The sequence below is a fragment of the Salmo salar genome, chromosome 19 (genome assembly GCF_965601325.2).
Source record: "Salmo salar chromosome 19, fSalSal1, whole genome shotgun sequence".
NCBI classification, from domain to species: domain Eukaryota; kingdom Metazoa; phylum Chordata; class Actinopteri; order Salmoniformes; family Salmonidae; genus Salmo; species Salmo salar.
The window spans coordinates 74,042,298-74,063,516 of NC_138309.1; the positions used below are offsets into that span (position 1 = coordinate 74,042,298).

General features: G+C 48.2%; 3 protein-coding genes across 4 annotated transcripts in view; 2 read left to right on the forward strand and 1 right to left on the reverse strand.

Moving 5' to 3' along the window:
* The first annotated feature begins 88 nt into the window (after window positions 1–88).
* Window positions 89–3,606, forward strand: naa50 (N-alpha-acetyltransferase 50, NatE catalytic subunit). 2 transcript variants are annotated; one of them, XM_014159355.3, is made up of 5 exons: window positions 89–248; window positions 2,161–2,297; window positions 2,449–2,568; window positions 2,730–2,796; window positions 3,059–3,606. In XM_014159355.3, exons 1-5 carry the CDS (start codon window positions 241–243, stop codon window positions 3,234–3,236), a joined length of 510 nt encoding a protein of 169 aa, XP_014014830.2. In that variant the 5' UTR covers window positions 89–240; the 3' UTR covers window positions 3,237–3,606. The 2 variants fall into 2 exon arrangements, with proteins under 2 accessions (XP_014014830.2, XP_014014831.2); XM_014159356.3 differs by having other exon boundaries at window positions 91–248; window positions 2,164–2,297.
* Window positions 3,607–6,592: 2,986 nt separating this feature from the next.
* Window positions 6,593–16,156, forward strand: usf3 (upstream transcription factor family member 3). Its single transcript, XM_014159351.3, has 7 exons — window positions 6,593–6,701; window positions 7,451–7,561; window positions 7,732–7,763; window positions 7,844–7,926; window positions 8,169–8,265; window positions 8,443–13,358; window positions 13,838–16,156. Exons 2-7 carry the CDS (start codon window positions 7,518–7,520, stop codon window positions 15,602–15,604), a joined length of 6,939 nt encoding a protein of 2,312 aa, XP_014014826.3. The 5' UTR covers window positions 6,593–6,701; window positions 7,451–7,517; the 3' UTR covers window positions 15,605–16,156.
* A 200-nt stretch (window positions 16,157–16,356) lies between these two features.
* Window positions 16,357–21,219, reverse strand: part of boc (BOC cell adhesion associated, oncogene regulated) — a 110,652-nt gene continuing 105,789 nt past the window's right edge. The window contains exons 13-17 of the mRNA XM_045702660.2: window positions 20,496–20,678; window positions 19,897–20,108; window positions 19,676–19,764; window positions 17,712–17,863; window positions 16,357–17,578 (exon numbers count right to left, since the gene is read on the reverse strand). Coding sequence (XP_045558616.1) covers window positions 17,445–17,578; window positions 17,712–17,863; window positions 19,676–19,764; window positions 19,897–20,108; window positions 20,496–20,678 — 770 coding nt within the window. The 3' untranslated portion in view covers window positions 16,357–17,444. The remainder of the gene's footprint in view (window positions 17,579–17,711; window positions 17,864–19,675; window positions 19,765–19,896; window positions 20,109–20,495; window positions 20,679–21,219) is intronic.

Genomic DNA, 21,219 nt, shown 5'->3' on the forward strand with positions numbered 1-21,219 from the left:
ACCTGACTAATAAAAATACCTGGATTAATAATAATTATGTAGCTACATTAACGTTCTGCGCATGCGGGGTCAGAGTTGACAGTCGGCCGTGGAGGAGTGCGGTAGCTAAGCTAACAGCTAGCAACACATGTGGAGGGTACAACGGGAGGCAACCCCAACTCTGTCAAAATTCCCCCAACCGAACCGTAAACTACTCAGAACTTTAGTCACATTGAATTTAAGGGATAACAGTCGTTTATAATGAAAGGGTGAGTAAAGCAATTTAGAGACATGTCTATGTTCTTATCACGAGTAAAGTTTTTTTTCTTGTCTCTTTTTTTTTTTATTTTTTTTTCTACAGGCGGGGAGGTGGTTGCAATGCTGCTGCTAGCTAAGCCCTTTGCGCGGTTAGGGGTAAAATAATCTGCCAATGATGGCACTACAGTGATTTTCGTTTCGCTAACCACCGTTTGTCATTGGCTAGTTAGCTAGTTAGCAAATAGCATCGTTAACCTGTTAAGTGTGGCTAGTAGTGCCTGCATTACCCATCAAATTAACCATGTTTGAACAAAAGTCGGACAAGTTCGTAACCTGCCTGTTAGTTCGTGACGTGTAGCTAATTAGCTAACCTGAAATTCGATGTCTTACTTTGACGCTAGCTATAGATAATTACTACTAGGCTACTTTAAGCCACTCTCAACTCCAACCTTGTTCAACTAACTAGCTAACTACTTTACTTAACTAGTGAACCACGCGGCTAGGTAGCTAACGCTAGCTAGCTAACTTCAACATGGAACACATGATAACTGTCACTCCACCAATGCTCCTTCTATTTGTGGTCACACTACCTAACGTTAGCATAATGTTCACGTTTGTCAGCAGTTTATTTGAAGTATGTTTAACTAGTATCACTGGTTTCTGTGAAGCAGGGCAGCGTTGATTCGCTAACTAACTTGGCTAATTGATTCAGTAACTCAATGATTCGACTGTACTGTTTGGGGCATAAGCGTCAACCATAAAACTAGGTGCTTTGTTCATCTTGTGCAATTATCTGTCAAGTTTACAAAATATCAGTTCCCTCACTGCTGCTTGGGAAACACTAGGTACATTCTGCATCTCTTACTCATGTAAGTAACACACAGCTAGCTAGTATAAGTGGAATGGTTAGAATTAGGAATTTAATAGGATCTTTATGGGGGAATGACACAATGTAGCAAATGTTTACTACTGTATGTAGCCAACTACTTCAGGCATTTCTAGCTCCATTTTTAAAGTGTCAACAGGAATGGCATCAGTGGATCAAAAAAGACTGATGTGTAGATTCAATGTTGAAACAATCAAACCACAGTTTTTCAGGTTGAAGTTTACTTATTTACTTAACAAGTTTTGCTAACACGACACCATCTTGTCTGCAAAGTCCAATGGGGTCTCATGACGTGGTGTCTTGGGTTTTTTAATTTGCAGAGCAGATGTCTTAGGTTTGAATATCTGCAATGTTGCCTGATCTCTGCTGCCGCTCTATTCTGACTGCTGGCGAACACGTGAGCAGCAGCTGTTGTCTGCCTAGAGGTTTTAACATAAGGAGCCGCCCTATAAATACCTCTGTGCGCTCCACGGGGGAGGTCAATTTGAGGCAAACAGTTAAGACACGAAAAGAAACTCTTGGTCGCAGAGATTGACATTTGCATATGCATCTTGACTAATCTTAAATGATCAATGCACACAGGAAAGTGTGTATACATGCATAAAGATTGCTTCTAGTTGCAACTAACATGTCATCCAGCCCGCCATTGAATGTATGTTTTTGCGTTAGGGGGCAGATTTTGTCTGCGTGTCTGGCGTTGTGGCGTATGCGTGTTGGCCTTTTGGGATGGGAGGCGGCAGCTGTCAGTGCATCTGGGCTGGTCCAGATGGCTCACAGTGGCAGAAAACTGGCTTCCCTGTCTGCTCCCTAGAAGTGGTCAAAGCACAGACAGGACCATGTCCTCAAGCAAACTGTTAGACATCTCAAAGTTTATCAACATAGTTAATGAGTTGTCTACATAGGCCAGTGTATGGGTACGTACTACGCACCTGTGTAGGATTCACTCTGGATAGGAGCGCCACATTATCTTTCTTTGTTGCTTGGAGTCCACCCCCACCTGTGTCCCAAGCTGGTTGACCGTTCTGCTCTTGTTCCAGTAGCCGGATCGAGCTGGGGGATGTTACGCCCCACAACATTAAACAGTTGAAACGCCTCAACCAGGTCATCTTCCCCGTCAGCTACAATGACAAATTCTACAAGGACGTGCTCGAAGTGGGAGAGCTCGCCAAGCTAGGTAAGATGAGACAGGCTTGCTCAACCACATAGTCTTATGTTGTCTGATATTGATGCACTTGTTTTGGTAATGAACTAATGGTGTAGTATGAGGAAAAACTGCAGCATGGCACTGATGTAATACGCCTGCCCTCTGACCCCTGTGTTTGCAGCGTACTTCAATGACATTGCGGTGGGGGCAGTGTGCTGCAGAGTGGACCACTCTCAGAACCAGAAGAGACTGTACATCATGACACTGGGCTGCCTAGCGCCCTACCGCAGATTAGGCATAGGTACGGCTCAATCTTTTCTTGGTTTCATACACCAGCAATAGCCAGCGTCACACCATATTTCCTTGTATCCTCTTACACTGTTTACACAGTATCAGGTCATGATAACCTGTGTGTATTGCATATTGTCAAACTCCTAGTCTTCTGTCTTTTATTGTAACCAGGAACGAAGATGCTGAACCATGTGTTAAACATCTGTGAGAAGGATGGCACTTTTGACAACATTTACCTGTAAGTTTATAATCTCAATATTTTTTTTAGGGCTTTCTCTCCTTGTGTCGATGTGCATTGATGTGAAAGATCTGGACAAAAAATGCCTGGTATGGGCATACACCATCTTGCTTAGCTCTCACCAGTCCTATGTTTTCACATCAGTGCATATCAAGGAGGCAACCTTTTGAGATGCACCCTCAGTGTTCAGTTGAAAATGTCACCCACACATCCGTTCATCCCTGACCTCTAATTCACACGCTTCCTTCCTTCCTCCTGACAGTCATGTGCAGATCAGCAACGAGTCTGCAATCGACTTCTACCAGAAGTTTGGCTTTGAGATCATTGAGACGAAAAAGAACTACTACAAGAGGATAGAACCGGCAGATGCCCACGTGCTTCAGAAGAGCCTGCGCAGCCCTTGTGCGCCCCCTGGGGGAGATCTGCAGAAGGCAGAGTAGCCTCTGGAAAGAGCATGGTCGTGCCCCGCCTCCCAAGAAACAGAACTGTGACAGATGCCCATGGGTTGACACATTCACCACTTTCTTCAAAGGACGTTAAAAAGAGAAAAAAACAAATTCAAAGTTTAAAAAACAAAACATGGCTGCATTTTTATTTTGCAACAAAACAAACACATTTAGCATTTTATTTTTACTATTTTTCTTTATTTAGAAATTTGAAAACAAAATAAAGGATTCAGAATCCAAAAGTGCTCAGAAAAGCTGCTGACTTAAGACAGTTTAGATATGGTGGGGGGTTTCTGTGTTTGCAAATCATACTGTTTGAGTTGTTTTAAATGCGGTTTGTATTAAAAACCCCGATAGAACTGAATAGGGAAAATCTTTTACAGTAAGAGACTATCGTTGACAAAGGAAGTCCAACTGGCAACCATGGAGTGATGCTTCTCGTCGTAATGGTGACCCGTTTGGAACACTGAACTCATCCCCTTGTCACCTGAGCCCAGGGACTTATGGGAAGAGTTTTTACTGGTGGATGAGACTTACTGTTTCTTCTAGCAATATGCAAATTGTGAGCCTTGCGCTGTGATGCAATGCCCCCTATTGACGTCAAAGCTCTGATGCCAGTCCAAAGGGGGAACGGAGCGCCCCACAGAGCGGGCATGAGGAAGGATGAACGGTTTCAAGTTGTGGGGAGATTTGAGGGAGTGGATTCCACTCTTTGTTTCTGAATGGTTTTGTTTCTCAACCCATCTATTTAATCCCCCCTTTTAGATCTTTTTCTTTTCAGCTCTTTTCGTTATATATATATATTGATGCTGATTGGCTCAGGACTTCTCCTGGGCTTGCCACAGATGCTGTGAGAGAGTCCAGGAAACCTTCAGAGAGATCAGGGTGTGAGATGGGCAAAGGTGTATGAGATCACAGGAAATAACTGGTTTATTACGATGTTGATGTTTTTGTCGAAGTACAAAGATGTGACAATGAACAAGACGTCAAGCAGGGGTTGCTTGAGTACTTGGCAGTTCAGGAACAGGAGGCGGGTCTCTGTTTAAGGACTAGAGCAGTTCAATTGACTGGCTAAGATGGAGTTCTCTCAGCCTAGGTGAAGTGCATGAGTGAGATTGTTGTGGATGCTTCTGTTTAGATTGGCACTTTATAGTTAGCTGGAGTACTGTCTGGTACTGAGGCTAACCTTTATTGGCCCCTTTAGTAGGAACCCAGCCAACTAGATCTTTCCACATGTATCTGTAACCTTTTTGTGCGCTTCATTCATGACCATTGTGGGAAGGTTGTATGTTGGTTTGGTAGTTTCCACTGTCTGTAGGGCCCCTTACAACAGAACCTGAAGCCCAGGAGAAACCTGCTCCACTGCATGCTGGGAGAATACTGCCCTCTCCACTGTAGTAAAAGCATGTTTTGTTTTCTCCTTTTGAAAATGATCTTTTCTGGAGCTCTATATTGTAAGACTTTTTAACCTCTAAATAAAATAAATGCTATTTGCATTGTGGGTTCATTATTTCTATTTCATGATGTAGATCAGACCGTAAACGGTAATGTGTGTATATCAATCATAGTTTACAATCATACAGTAGTACCTTAAAGTATTCAGATCCCTTGACCTTTACAGCTTTATTCTAAAATGGATTAAATAAAAAAAATCCTCAGCAATCTACACATAATACTCCATAATGACGAAGCGAAAACAGGTTTTTAGAATTTCCTTGTGAATTTAGGGAAGGAAAAAAAAAGATAAAACGTATTTATTTACATAAGTATTCAGACCCTTTGCTATGAGACTCGAAATTGAGCTCAGGTGCATCCTGTTTCCATTGATCATCCTTGAGATGTTTCTCCACCTGTGGTAAATTCAATTGATTGGATATGATTTGGAAGGGCACACTCCTGTCTATATACGGTCCCACAGCTGACAGTGTATGTCAGAGCAAAAACCAAGCCATGAGTTCAAAGGAATTTTCTGCAGAGCTCAGAGACAGGATTGTGTCAAGGCACAACATTTTGCAGCATTGAAGGTCCCCAAGAACACAGTGTCCTCATCATTCTTAAATGGAATAAGTTTGGAACCACCAAGACTCTTCCAAGAGCTGGCAGCCAGGCCAACCTGAGCAATTGGGGGAGAAGGGCCTTGGTCAGGGAGGTGACCAAGAACCCAATAGTCACTGACAGAGCTCCTCTGTGGAGATGGGAGAACCTTCCAGATGGATGACCATCAATGCAGCGCTCCACCAATCAGGTCTTTATGGTAGAGTGGCCAGACGGAAGCTACTCGTCAGTAAAAGGCACATGACAGCTCGCTTGGAGTTTGCCAAAAGGCACCTGAAGGACTCTGAGACCATGACAAACAAGCTTCTTTGGTCTGATGAAACCAAGATTGAACTCTTTGGCCTGAATGCCAAGCATCACGTCTGGAGGAAACCTGGCACCATACCTACGATGAAGCATGGTGATGGCAGCATCATGCGTTGGGGATGTTTTTCAGCGGCAGGGTAGGGAGAATCGTCAGGATCGAGGGAAAGATGTACAGAGATCCTTCATGAAAACCTGCCCCAGAGTGCTCAGATTCACCTTCCAACAGGAAAACGACCCTGAGAAAGAGCGACTTCGGGACAAGCTGCAGAATATCCTTGAGTGGCCAGGATTTGAACCCGATCGAACATCTCTGGAGAGACCTGAAAATGTATGTGCAGCAACGCTCCCCATCCAACCTGACAGCGCTTGAGCGGCTCTGCAGAGAAGAATGGGAGAAACTCCCTAAATACAGGTGTTTGTATTGTTATCCCCAAAATACGCGATGCTGTAATCGCTTCAACAAAGTCCTAAGTGAAGGGTCTGAATACTTATACATGTATTTCAGTTTATTTTTAATAAATTTGCAAACATTTCTTAGCCTGTTTTCGCTTTGTCATTGTGTGTAGCTTGATTTTTAATTTCTTTTTTTTGGGGGGGGGGGGCGATTTAATCAGTTTTAGAATAAGGCTGTAACGTAACAAAATGTGGAAAAATCAAGGGGTCTGACTACTTTCCGAAGGGACTTTATATCCGTCATAGTTCACAATGCACGGGCAGAGAAGTAGAGGAGACTCAGCATAGAATGTTTATCCCTGAGGCGCAATTTGCTCTATAGTAGGAAGTGAAATATATCTATATATATATATATACGAACGATATGGTATAAAAAAAAAATACAATATTAAACAATGTCATCTGACTGTTTAATTTGTGTACAGTATGGATAAATCCTGCTTGATCCGTCAATCATTCAAATCACAATCCATGACTAAGTCCCAGTACACATTTTGATTGGATCATAGCTCGAATCTCTTGATTCCCGATCGTTCGTCTCAGTTTACTTACGCCCCTTTCTCCTGTTAGGTTGTGAGTGGAGTTTATTACCAGAGAGAACCAAAGTTTTGTCAGGAACGAAGTCCCATAATGGGGAAACTACAGGTAATTTGCTAGCTTATTATTTTTCCCAATTTTTCCAGGGGGTTTTCTGATTGCATTTTTGTTCAGCAAGTCTAGCTAGCAAGCTTGACATGTACCCAAGCTACTACATAGTGATCTAGCTAGCGAGCTAACAACTAGCTGGCTGGGTGGCTGTTTATTTAGCTAGCACAATATGGTTATACCATCATGTACTGTGAGTGTGAACCTGTGTTTTACGTCATTGTCGCATAAATTCACTACCAAAATAGGGTTTATCTTCTGCGAAACTACTCCAACACCAGTATAGCAGTGCTAATGAGATAGCTACGTAGTTCTCGGCCCCCTAGCTACTACGTAGCTAACGTTACTTGGAAAGTATAGGTTGAAAATGAGGATGTTAGTGGGTTAACTACATTAATTGTTTTCAAATAGAACGCTATCCGTTGCCCCCAATATATTGAGTTCTAAACATTTTGTCGGAATATTTATTCATTATTTTCAGCTAATGTTAACTGGGATAACCGATTCACACAGCGTTGGACTAAGCTCATTGTTTACATGAACCTTGGCAAAGGTCTGCGTATCTTGTCCCATATTGTTGTGATGAGTAAAGGCAGCACAACATGAGGCTACTTGAATTTGGAAGTTTTGTTGTTGCTCAACAGTCTTGTCAATTATGATCCGTTACTTATTTGTAATCAACGTTTTTTCTATTGTTTAGTCATCATACCTCCTCACTCATTGGTCTCTTATGACTGTTTGGGTTGCAGGTCGGCCAGGGAAGGGATTTAATGTTTGGCCTGCGAGCGTGGTGACCAGGCAGTACAGTAGGCCAGGATGCCAGAGATGACAGAGAACCAGACTCCTGGCCATAAACCACGGTAAGGACAAAACGCAGATCCTTCTGACCATTGTTACTGTGGGAAGGATCCCTTGGCGTATGTATTGTCAGCGCTTTACCACAGAAAAGCATGCAGTCTTCTGCATTGATATGGGTATCGTTTTCAGACACACAACATTAGCTAACCTCTTTATACATTTTCTCTTGCAGGAAGAAAAAAAACAAGGAATCTCACAATGCAGGTGAGATGTTTTAGTGTTTTTCTGTTGTTTCTCAGGATTTTGTGGGAATGACTCGTTAAGGTATTGTTTTTGTCCTTTAGTTGAGAGACAGCGAAAAGAGAAGATCAACGCTGGAATTAACCGTATTGGGGACCTTCTACCCTGTTCCCAGGCACTGAAGCAGGTAGGCCTAACCCATAGTCACACACACACACACACACACCTTAGTGTGTTTTTGGACCAAACCATAGAACTTACAGGCTTGGTTTGCTTTTAAAGGTGTAGTATTTATCCTTTGATCTGAAGCTATTAGTTGGTCTCAGTTGGTCTTGTCTGTGAAGCTCCTGTTGATATCCTGCCATCTGTTTTGACTTGTGTTTGTATACATGTAAATCCCATGCTGACATCCTCACTGTCTGTCTTTAGAGTAAGAACATGATCCTGGACCAGGCCTACCGTTACATAATTGAGCTGCAGAAACAAAATGACGCCATGCTTCTCAAGGGAGGAGACCTAGTACAAGGTGAGATGAGAGTTTGTGACATTTACAGGTATGTTTTGACAGTGCAGAAGTATTTAATTCCTTTGAGTGTTTTCCTATGTGTTTGCTTGCATTTGACAGTGTTTGTGTGTACGTGTCTGAACGTTTGAGAGTCCTGTGTTGATGACAACTAATCCTTGTTGTCTCCTATTTCTGCAGCTGAGGAGATCCGGCGGCTGCGGCATCAGCTGGAGGAGCTGCGGAAGGAGAGCGGCCATTACATTGAGCTGCTAAAAGCCCACGAAATCAACTTCCTGGATGACCCCACTGTCCACTGGAAGGGCAAGTTGCGCTGTGCAAAGGTTGCCAAAGTAACACCCACTCACCAGCTCCCCAAAAGAATTATTGTCTACTCCAATGGGAATGTGATACGCCCAACAGGAAAGGAACCTAGTCCAGCCTCCGATCAGGGGAAGCAACATGCTGAGGCTGTGATTGTTCAGTCATCTTGTGACATTACAGCAGGGGTAAGGGTGAACAGGGTTCTTAAGCACGTCAGTGTCTCTTCCTCTGCCCCTCCGCTCCTCCCTGGGGCAACCCTTGCCCCTACAGTGTCTATACCTGGCATCAGGCTGGTGGAACAGCGTGTAGCAGAGGCACCTTCAGCCCCAAAACTGCCGCCCTCTGTGTCCTACTTTACCCTACAGGGTCTCTGCCCTCTACCGACTGTCACCACCGCCTTGCCACAGCAGCCCCAGCCTGCCACCCCAGCCCCTAGTCTCACCGTCGCAGCCAGTCTGGCCACCCAACTCCCTCTCCAGCCTGTCCCCAGCCTTACAGCCCTTCCCCAGGTTATAAGCACCCAGAACGCTGCCAGCAGGACTCTGAGCTATACGACTATCCCCAGCAGCTCAACCCTCCTTAGGGCCAGTGCAGCAGGGAGCACACAGACCACCTGGACTACCCTACAGCTGGCTGGGAACACAGTGCAACCTGTCTGCCCGTCTCTCTCCACACAGGAGACTAGCGCCACTGGGCAGCAGGTGTCTGTATGCCCCATGGGCACTAAACCATCAGTTCAGCCCATTCATATTCAAATGAGGCCACAGGTACCCATACAGCCCCAGGCACCCATCACTGCCCATATCCAAGCCCAGCCCTCCATACAGAGGACAACCCAGCTACGGCCAGCTATCCTTGCCCAGCACCAGCCTCAGCCTGTCATGGCCCCCAAACCACAGTGTGCCATCCTCCCTCAGTCAGCCATAATGCCCCAGCCTGCTGTGGTAGCCCACTCAGCTATGATGTCACAACCTCAACCTGCTGTACTACAACAGGCAACAGTCCCCTCCCATCCACAGACTGCCCTGATGAACCAGCCCCACCCCCAGGCATCTGTGATGCCCCTCCTCCAGACCATGCAAGTATTGCAAGTAAACCCTGCAGGGACAACGGTTGCTGGGGTAACGGCTCCTCAGAACACTAACAACCCGAATGTTGTCATCCTACAGCAGACCAATCCCTGCTCAGCCCAGTCGGTTGTCAGGGAGGACTTAACCAATCAGACACCTTGCCAGCACATCGTCATCATCCAGGCCTCCAATCAGCCTCCACCTGCTCCTCCTCAGAACCCTCAGGTTGGCATGGTGCCCACTACACCACCTGTCATGCCCAATCAGATTGTCGCAACGAGCTGCCCAACTTCCACCACTGGGCAACAGATATTTGGGGGTAAACAGTTGGTCCACATTCTACCCCGTCCTGTCCCTCAAACTCAGGCCCCCCCGGTTCCCCCGACCCCTCAGACCATCACTGTGAATGGCCAGGTGTTTTCCCTGCAGCCCATGAAGACCTCGGACAAGTATGGCTCTCAAGGTGGCCAGAACAGTCTCCAGCTGATCCAGCCCACCACCGTTGAGGAGCCCACCACCAACGTGGCTCTGCACACCCTGGGAGCCCTCAGCAGTCTCAACCAGAGCATCTCACAGGGCATGCCGCCATGCATCTCCACCCAGAGTAACGTCCAGCTGACCCTTGCCCCACCATCCTACTCTATAGTGCCACAACAGCCACCTTCTGTCACGGTTTCAGCAGCTTCACACAGTTCCCCTGTCAGTCAGATCTCGATCCCCAGTGTGATTCCACCCAGAACAGGTCTGGTGGTGGGTACAGGGAAGGCCTCGCGGAGGCAGCCTGGCACAGCTTCAATGCCCAGAGCTAAGAGAGCCACCACCAAGAGGACCAAGTTGGTTAGGAAGAAGGAGCCTAAACAGGGACAGACTAGTCGTACTGTCACCATCGCAGCCAAGCCAGTGGCTGTAACAGGGGACCGTCAGGAACAAGAGGCCACTGTGGCTCAGGGAATCCCATCTTCTGCTGCTGGGACAATACAGCCAAAGCCTGGCCCTGTCAGCACCACAGTGAACACTCCCACTGTTAGTAGTATTGAGGCTTCCACACAGAGCAGACCTGTGAGTAGTGTTGGCTCTTCACAGTCCACACCTAAAGATGGTAGTGTCAATGCTGCTACACATAGTGGGCCAACTGTCTCCAGTGCATTCACAACACAGAGTAGAACCTCTGTGGCAAATGCCACAAGTGTCACTCCGTGTACATCAACAGTCGGTATCAGCTCCACACAGAGTCAACTCATTATCACTAGTGTTGTGAGTCTATCTGCAGTCACCACTATCACGTGTGCAGCAGATATGCCTACAGTCAGTGCTATTGTTTCTTCCCAGAGTAAACAACCTGCTGTCGCCCCTAGTGACAGCTCCACTCACCTTAGACCTATATTCACACAGAACAGACAGCCTGTCACTACTACTGTCAACACTGTGCAAGCTAGATTAGCTGCCACCAATGGCAGTTCTAGACAGAGCAGATCTATGCTGACTAGTGCCTTTTCCACAGAGACTAGATCCACATCTACGGGTGTGACGTCGTCAGCAGCATGTCGTCCCTCAGTCAGCACTGTAAGCTTAATAGAAAGTACACCAATGGTGTCTCTCCAGTCTGCTCAGCTCACCTCATCAACGGGTCAGACCAAGCCAGCCAACAGCCAGGAGCCTCAGCCTACAACCCAGACCCAGTCCCAGCCTGTGGCTTTTCCCTCGGTCCCCTCCACTCCAACCCCCTGCTCCGGTGCACTGTCTTTCTCTTCACCCTCTGTAACAGTCCCCATGACCATGCCATCAGAATACAGGAAGCGGGTCACCTGTAATAGACCCTCGAACCAGCAAATGACCATGCCCACTTCCACCCCCAAACCATCCCATCGTGCTGAGCTGATGGTGACAGCGGTGTCAGGCAGGGAGAAGGAGCCTCAGACAGAAGGCCACCCCAGCGCAGCGATGGAGAAGGGTAGTGTGAGGAGTAATGCAGCGTCCTCTAGAAAGGACTCCACTCTCCCACAGCAGGTGTACACACTAGACAACGAGGCCCCGGATCAGCCTCAGGCTCCCAGCAGACAGACTGACTCACCCATGTCTGGTGGAGCAGGTGGCGGAATGGGCTTCTCTGTGGCGTCCATGCTTCCTACTGGCCACAGTGTCAGTTCCTCGCCGAGTCATTTTGGACCGTTTACTTTTACCACAGAGCAGGCTGATATCCTGGCTATGTTGGAGCAGGACATTCCTGGGAGGAGGGTGGTGGGCTGCACCGTGGACAACCCCACCGGCTCCACAAACACCCCAACGCCTGCATGGGAACCCAACCCCAAGTCCCAGCAAGCCTCCAGCAGCAAAGAGAGGGGGGCTGGACAACAGACGAAGCTCACCAAACAGATGGAGACTCCAGCGGCTAAACCCCCATCACAGGTGTCTGTCAGGGGCCAGGCTGGAGAGGTAGCAGGCAGTGGACCCAGCGGAGCCAGACATCCACAGAACCTCTCCTACTCCCAGTCCCAAACCCAGAGCCAGGCCCAGTCTGGTACTGCCAGCACCCTCAGTGTCAACAACCTAATCCGGCCCAGCTCCCGTCAGCAGCAGGCCTACCCAGGCTCCCCCAGTCTGGCTGGGCAGCAGGGCTCAGTCCCATCCCCTGCAGGGAACTCAGCCCATGTCTCCCAGCCCTCCACCCCTGGCCTTCCTCCCTGCTCGGGCTCAGTCCAGCTGAACGAGTACACTCCACTTAAGAGTGCCCAGATGAGGCCCCAGGTGGGGGTGGGTGAGCCACGACACATCAAGGACGTGTCCAAGCGGCCAGCCCAGGACGATGTGATGCTGTCCAGCAGTAACAAGCGACATAAGGCCTGCCCATCGGCCTCCAACGTGGGCTGCATGGAGGTCAAACCCCTGGACCACAGTCAGATGATGGTACCCCAACTACCCCCTACCTCATCCATCATGACCAGGATCAACCCTGATGGAGTTGGCACCCTGTTCTCAGGCAATACCTTCATGAGTACGGTGCTCAGACCCACCGAGAGCCACTGCACCCCCCAGCTGCCCGTACAGGAACACAACCAACCAGGTGTGCTCCACCTGCCTCAGGGCCACCCCCAGCATGGTGCACCCCAGCTGGGCCAACACCTCGGGGGGAACCCCTACCTGAAGCAGCAGCAACAGGATCACCAGAGGCACCACCTATACCAGCTCCAGCACCACCTGACCCAGCCTGACCCCGCACAGCTCCACAGCCTCCACCAGAGGGCGCTGCAGCAGGAGCAGCACGTCCAGAAGAAGCGGGTGCTGGTTGGAGGGGGTCATGGTGGCCCTCCTGTGGGCCTGCAACAGAAACAACACCACCTGGAGAAGACTGGAGTTCAGCAGCATCATCAACAACACCAACAACAGTCTCAACAACAGCACCAACAGCAAACACACCAACAGCACCAACAACAGTCACAACATCAACAGTCTCATCAACAGCAGCACCAACAGCAACACCAACAACAAGCCCAGTCACAGCAACATCATCAACAACACCCTCAACAGCAGAGCTCCCACTCCAGACACCAGCACCTCCAGCAGCAACAGATCCAGCAGCAGCAGCAGCAGCAGCAGCAGCAGCAGCAACAACAGCAGCAGCACTTTGGGTCACGGCACCAGGAGAAGAGCTGTGAGGGCCAGCCAGGACCAGCAGGACCCAGAGCTCACCACAGCAGCCACCTGGCCCAGCAGGAACACCTCAAGGTACAGGAACTACTGAGGCTGTCTTGAATGATAGCCATAAAATGATAGGATTACGTTTACTTTGAGTACGTACTCTTGCTATTCTATAGTAGTAAAATGGGGTGATAAATTGTATGCATATGCATGATAAAGCATGTTTTTGTATTTCATGTGTTATCTAAATTAAGCAATAAAGCCTGAGGTGTGGTATATGGCCAATATACCACGGCTAAGGGCTGTTTTTATGCACGACGCATTGCGGAGTGCCTGGACACAGCCCTTAGCTGTGGTATATTGGCCATATACCACAAACCCCCGAGGTGCCTTATTGATATTATAAACTGGTTACCAATGTAATTAGAGCAGTAAAAATACATGTTTTGTCATACCCATGGTATACGGTCTGATATACCACAGCTGTCAGCCAATCAGCATTCAGGGCTCAAACCACCCAGTTTATAATATCAAATAATGTATTATCTCCTGTCCCCTCCCTTCAGTCTGGTCAGGACCACAGTACCATGCAGAGGTTGATGAGCTCTAGGAACCTGGAGCAGCAACTGACTTCCCAGCCCAGCAACCCTGCCTCTCGGCCCTCCGACCTGGGCTGTGCCCCCTCGCGCCAGGAGCGCCACCGTGTCTCCAGCTACTCAGCAGAGGCTCTCATTGGGAAGAGCTCATCCACTGGTGAGCAACAGCAGCGCATGGGGCTCCATCTCCAGGCCACCCGCAGTACTACACAGGAGCAACCAGACCTACGGGGCTACCTGGACACATCCAGAGTGAAGGGCAACGTCGCACATAACCCTCAGAGCAGGCTGCCCCCAGACCACCCTGGTTCTGCAGACGTCCAGAGGATTTCTGAGTGTCCTCCGTTTAAAACGCTGAGCGGTGCTGGAGGCGGGCATCAACTGGGGGGCTTCGAGGTCCAGGTGTCCCGTGGCGGGGACATGACGCCTAAATCAGGTCCTTCCTCTCAGAGAGGCCCTCAGGGGCAGCAGGGGGGTTTCCGAATGGGACCGGGGCCTCCAGGGGATGGGCGACCCCGTGGTGGGTACAGTGGACCCCATCCTGGGGCACAGGGGGTGCATATTGGTGCTCCAGGGCTTCCTCTGGACCAGGAGGGGTGTCAACAGAGCTTCATGCAGAGTCTCCTGGAGCAGACCAACCACCAGAGGGCAGTCCAGTGCTGTCCTCCGGTCAGTATGGAGTACGGCTGTGTGCCTGGCAGCTCTGCAGGGGACATGCAGGCTAAAGCATCCAGCCCCAGTGTTCCTCCCACACAGAAGGCCTCAGCTATGAGGCTTGGGGAGGGCAACAAGGGCCACATCCCTCAGGGTAGTGGGAACATGGGTGCCCACCCAGGGGTACGTGCAGGCCTCCCCCACCCTCCTACCCCCCACAGCAGCTCCGAGCCAGGCCGCTCCCCTGCCCCCTCCAGACCCCCCACCTCAGTCAGCCAGCGCTCCCGCCACATCACCCAGGAGTCCCAGAGCGGGAAGCTGAGGCCTGGGGAGCGACCACGGTCAGGCAGCCTGAGACCTGGGAACCCCTTTGAGCCTGACGTCCACCTGCTGGGTCGACCACAGTCAGGGGGTGAGGCGCGGCGCAGCAGTATCGTCCGCTTTATGGCAGACAATGCCCAGGTTGCTGGGGACAACAACCTTGTGCCTGACCAACACCTGGCCCAGAACTTTGGCTTCCCCTTCATCCCGGAAGGAGGGATGAATCCCCCTCCTCCTATCAACACCAACTCTACCTTTATCCCTCCTGTCAGCCAGCCCAACTCCTCCCGCCCCTCGGCCCTGCTACCCGTAGAGCCCCAGAACACCTTACCCTCCTTCTACCCCTCCTACCCCTCTGCCGCCCACCCCAGCGACATACCCCTCCAGTACTTCTCCAACCAGATGTTCACCAGCCCCGGCACCGACAAGAGCAGCTCTGCCCCCCTCAACAACCGCTTCGGCTCCATCCTGTCTCCCCCGCGCCCCGTAGGGTTCGCCCAGGCCAGCTTCCCCCTACTCTCAGACATGCCCCCTATGCCCATCAGCAACTCCTCTGGCATTACCCCACACCTGTCCAACTTCAGCCTCACCTCGCTGTTCCCAGAGATCGCCACAGCAATGCAGCCTGATGGTTCTGCCATGCCCATGTCCCCCCTGTTGTCTCTCTCCAACACTTCCTCTGCAGACTCGGGCAAACAGCCCAACCGCCCCGCCCACAACATCAGCCATATCCTGGGGCATGATGGGAGCTCTGCCGTGTAGGTGAGGGGACTTGAGGGGACAACGTGTTAGTCAGGAATGTTCTGTTTCCATTCCATTTCAGTGAGAAATGTGTTCAATTGAATTACGTGGAGAAATGTCATGGCCAATTGAATTGACAGGAGGGCTGCTGATCGGTTCTGTATGTTAGCTCACTTGGTTGGTATCATGTTATTATTCATGGTTAGTCAACCTACTCTCACATTCAAGTGTTTTCTACTTTGACTGTCTGTCAAATTGATACCTTGGCATCGGATGCCGGAGTTACTGAAGTCATAGCATTTCACTGAGCATTCCCCTCCTATACATCTACGATGGGGGAAATAAAGCTTCTAAACGTCGTCACATATCTGCTTGTAACATGCTATGAAGAGTTTTGTACTTTCATTGACTGTGACATTAACATTGCACAACATTCTAACTAGTAACTTAAAATCATGGTGGCTGTACAGAACCCATTTGTGTAGAGCTATTTTGTAAATATCTTTCTTATGACAATTGTTAGTATAATATGTATGTATCTGTAAATAAATAAAGTTGATTTATTAACCTTTATTTATTTGTTAAACTTGGTTTGTTTCAGAAACAGGATGCCCTCCAGATATCACTGGTTTCCCTTGAACAGTACTGTATGTGCCTTCAGCTGAGTGAGGGACAAATCAAAGCAAGCATTTTTGCGATTACACCTGCTTTATTTCAATTCCCTACAAACGCAAACATTTAACAGGGTTAAAAATTAAACGCGAAAACAAAGGTGATTTCATTACAAGCTTTATTTACACGCAATAGTGCTCCAGCCTGTGTAACCATGACAACAGCTACTCACAAAGATGGATTACAGATTCAGGAACTCCTTCATTTTGATCTCCGATGCCTCACAGGGAAGGCTAATACTGATGCACCAATGTGTGAGGGAAGGATAATACTGACGCACCTGTCAAAGATCCCCCTCACAAGGCACAGTCATTTGGAGTAGTGACCAGCAGAAACAGACTGTCATTTAATTCTAAATTTAAATCGGCTTGTGTGTGGCTAGGTAACAAAACTTCCAGAATCTTTCCCATTCAGTGATTAAAAACAAAAATCAGGCTCCTAAAAATAAATAACTATACAATATATCTCTTTGTACTCTAAACTACTGAAGGCAGAATGATTTTAAGTTGCATACATTTAATACTTTTGATGAAAAATTCATATTTCTGTTATTTCTATATGAAACGGCGGACACTTGTACCATTATGACAACACTGAACAGAACAGGGAGTATTTACAACACAGGGTCAAAACCGATTGATACATGAGGGGGGTGTATAAAATGCATTTTCAGTGGAACATATTGAGGTAGTGCCCCTCAAAAAGCTTGCTCTCTGTTCCTCTACTGACCAGCAGAACCCTGTCCATTGGTCTTTTTTTGTTTTTCTGACATGCGACTATCAGGATCGTATAATAACCAGATGTCTGTTTGAGTTGGAAACAAGGGGAACATAGGAGTTCTACAGGGAATGACTTACAGCAGACTGGTAGATGTGCTGCTGGTGCCTAGTCAGAGAAACAGTGGCATGCCAGTCAGATGAAACCTTCAACAGAATGTGCTGCCTGACTTAAATCAGCACCAGGATTGGAATCACATCTCAGATACTCCCCCTCCTTCCTCAAGGTATGCAGACATGAATATACCATCACAGAGCAGGGTTACAACATCACAGAAAAATGTATTTTTCAATATGAACATATCCTTATATACAGCATAACAAAACAATGTTTATGTACAAAAGCATAAATATATAAATATCTGTGATACAAAAATAAAGACTTTTTTGTTTGATGTTTTTCTGAGTGTTTTTCAAGCATCTGTTGAGTCTGACGTCTCCGTTTCGCTCTGGAGTGGAAGTGCATCTTGGGATTCTGGCGTTGTAGCTGTTGATGTGGACTTCTCCTCCAGTGATAACAGAGGAGAGGGAGAGCAGGGTAGAAGGTCTACACAGACAGAGAGGTGAAGAAAATACATGGTTATTTGACATCTGCAGTGGGCATACACACATTCATAGCTAAAGTGAGGTGAATGCATAAGTTTTCCTACCGTTAAAGTAGTGTGAGAACAGACACGTACCTAGATTGATGTCATTCTCCCGTATGATGTCCCCATTGTAAAAATGGGCATTGCCCGTCAGGTCCTGAGTGCTGATTGGCTGTTCAGAGGTGTTGAGGAGCTGGAGGGTGGAGTCATCGGGCAGACAGCAGTCCCCTCCGTCTCCAGGTTCACTGAGAGGGAGAGAGATGTTTGGGTGAGAATGATTATACACTGCTCAAAAAAATAAATTGGATTTCCATTGATTATTTTTGTGTGATTTTGTTGTCAGCACATTCAACTATGTAAAGAAAAAAGTATTTAGTAAGATTATTTCATTAATTCAGATGTAGGATGTGTTATTTTAGTGATCCCTTTATCAACCCATGGAGGTCTGGATTTGGAGTCACACTCAAAATTAAAGTGGAAAACCACACTACAGGCTGATCCAACTTTGATGTAATGTCCTTAAAACAAGTCAAAATGAGGCTCAGTAGTGTGTGTGGCCTCCACGTGCCTGTATGACCTCCCTACAACGCCTGGGCATGCTCCTGATGAGGTGGCGGATGGTCTCCTGAGGGATCTCCTCCCAGACCTGGACTAAAGCATCCGCCAACTCCTGGACAGTCTGTGGTGCAACGTGGCGTTGGTGGATGGAGCGAGACATGATGTCCCAGATGTGCTCAATTGGATTCAGGTCTGGTGAACGAGCGGGCCAGTCCATAGCATCAATGCCTTCCTCTTGCAGGAACTGCTGACACACTCCAGCCACATGAGGTCTAGCATTGTCTTGCATTAGGAGGAACCCAGGGCCAACCGCACCAGCAAATGGTCTCACAAGGGGTCTGAGGATCTCATCTCGGTACCTAATGGCAGTCAGGCTACCTCTGGCGAGCACATGGAGGGCTGTGCGGCCCTCCAAAGAAATGCCACCCCACACCATGACTGACCCACCGCCAAACCGGTCATGCTGGAGGATGTTGCAGGCAGCAGAACGTTCTCCACGGCGTCTCCAGACTCTGTCACGTCTGTCACATGTGCTCAGTGTGAACCTGCTTTCATCTGTGAAGAGAACAGGGCGCCAGTGGCGAATTTGCCAATCTTGGTGTTCTCTGGCAAATGCCAAATGTCCTGCACGGTGTTGGGCTGTAAGCACAAACCCCACCTGTGGACGTCGGGCCCTCATACCACCCTCATGGAGTCTGTTTCTGACCGTTTGAGCAGACACATGCACATTTGTGGCCTGCTGGAGGTCATTTTGCAGGGCTCTGGCAGTGCTCCTCCTGCTCCTCCTTGCACAAAGGCGGAGGTAGCGGTCCTGCTGCTGGGTTGTTGCCCTCCTACGGCCTCCTCCACGTCTCCTGATGTACTGGCCTGTCTCCTGGTAGCGCCTCCATGCTCTGGACACTACGCTGACAGACACAGCAAACCTTCTTGCCACAGCTCGCATTGATGTGCCATCCTGGATGAGCTGCACTACCTGAGCCACTTGTGTGGGTTGTAGACTCCGTCTCATGCTACCACTAGAGTGAAAGCACCGCCAGCATTCAAAAGTGACCAAAACATCAGCCAGGAATCATAGGAACTGAGAAGTGGTCTGTGGTCACCACCTGCAGAACCACTCCTTTATTGGGGGTGTCTTGCTAATTGCCTATAATTTCCACCTGTTGTCTATTCCATTTGCACAACAGCATGTGAAATTTATTGTCAATCAGTGTTGCTTCCTAAGTGGACAGTTTGATTTCACAGAAGTGTGATTGACTTGGAGTTACATTGTGTTGTTTAAGTGTTCCCTTTATTTTTTTGAGCAGTGTATATACACATGTAAACCCAGCAGGAGGCCTTTTGACTTTTGGTAGGCCGTCATTGTAAATAAGAATTTGTTCTAAACTGATTTGCCTAGTTAAATAAAGGTAAAATAAATACAATTAAAATAAACAGATGGACTGAAAAACTGTCTGGATGACTGACAAATTGAGGATATGTAAGAACAGTGCTGTACCTACCTGTTAGAGTAGTGGTAGACTGGCACGTGTCCGTTTGACATGGTCTGTCCTAGCAGTGTGCCACACTCCATATCATACTCCACATCCTCCTGCAATAGGAACAAGAGACATCTGTTAGACTTCTGTTACACATGAAAAACAAATGAATAAGGTGCTAATACGCTCCAACAGAGATCCACAAGACACGACCTTGATAACCTCCCAACGTTGATGGAACTCACCTGGCGTTGTCCTGGCAGACGGTGTGTGGGGTAATGGTGTTTCCCATTGGGCGTACACTCTCTGTTAGGGGGGTAGATTGCGTGTGGTGGGGGCAAATGGGGGTCCAGCGGGCAGTGGCCAACCAGAGCCAGGCCCTGCAGAGGCACCATGGTATACTGGCATGAGGAGACAGGGTGCACCACGGCTGGGAAACACAGGTCTGATGTTTGCTCTGGAGGGGAGAAAACACAATCACTGTTGTTAGATATGGACAAGACTGACACACGACAAGAATGTGGATATGAGGGAAGAATTGAGGGAATTGTGAATTACTAGTCAATTCAAAATTGTGGATTGGTCAATTCAGATGGACAACTGAGGGCTCTATTCAATCTGTAGCGCTGAAGAGCCGCTTTATAGCTCAATTGACAACTAAAGGTGATGTTCCAGTGGTCGTGGAGACCGCATTCACAGTTAACGCTGCATATGTCGGCTCAATCGGAAATGATCTTTACATTTTGACGCTGATCTTCCGCAATACGGATTGAATCCAGCCCAAAGTCGTAATTAATCCAACAACTACTACCACTGCCCTCCCATCACCATCATCACTACTAACTCTGTTTGGCCCAGGATCTCCACAGGCAGAAGGGGATGAAGGCTACAATGATGAAGACGAGGGCCCCCAGGACCACACCCACTATGAGGTAGGGGAGATCGCTGGGGCGGGGCACAGGCCCCCCGGGGTGCTCTGGTCTCTGGGACGACGCCTCCGATGGAGAGGGCCGCTGGTTCAGACGAGCTGGGGGGAGAGAGGGGTTTGTTTACCTGATATAACAACATGTATTACAGTCAGGCTATCAAATTAATTATATGAAGAATTATACTTTTGTTGTTTATTGGATAGGATAGCAAGAGAGAAGTTAGAGGAGGCTGGTGGAAGGAGCTGCAGGAGGACGGGCTCATTGTAATGGCTGGAACGGAGTCAAACATGTGGTTTCCATATGTTTGATACGGTTCCATTTATGTCATTCCAGCCATTACAATGAGCCCGTCCTCCTACAGCTCCTCCCACCAGCCTCCTCTGGCTGCAGCAGTATGTGTGTTCTGGAGGCTTGGACTGCTGGACCAACCTAGCCACGTATGGTGTTTTTTAACAAGCATGCTATAGTGTTCCTCGTCCACACCTCGACCCCCCCCCAAAATAAGACATCTATAAAACTTGACACATGCCTGTGATGTTGTCCCACCTGGCTGTCTTAATATAAATGTAAGTCTCTCTGCTAAATGACTAAATGTTAATATAAATGTAAGTCTCTCTGCTAAATGACTAAATGTTAATA

Coding starts and splice junctions, on each gene's coding strand:
- naa50 (XM_014159355.3), top strand. Junction 2,298..2,448: donor GGGAGAGCTCGCCAAGCTAG/GTAAGATGAGAC, acceptor CTGTGTTTGCAG/CGTACTTCAATGACATTGCG. Junction 2,797..3,058: donor ACTTTTGACAACATTTACCT/GTAAGTTTATAA, acceptor TCCTCCTGACAG/TCATGTGCAGATCAGCAACG.
- usf3 (XM_014159351.3), top strand. CDS start 7,518: ATGCCAGAGATGACAGAGAACCAGACTCCTGGCCATAAACCACG. Junction 7,927..8,168: donor GTTCCCAGGCACTGAAGCAG/GTAGGCCTAACC, acceptor GTCTGTCTTTAG/AGTAAGAACATGATCCTGGA. Junction 13,359..13,837: donor CCCAGCAGGAACACCTCAAG/GTACAGGAACTA, acceptor CCCTCCCTTCAG/TCTGGTCAGGACCACAGTAC.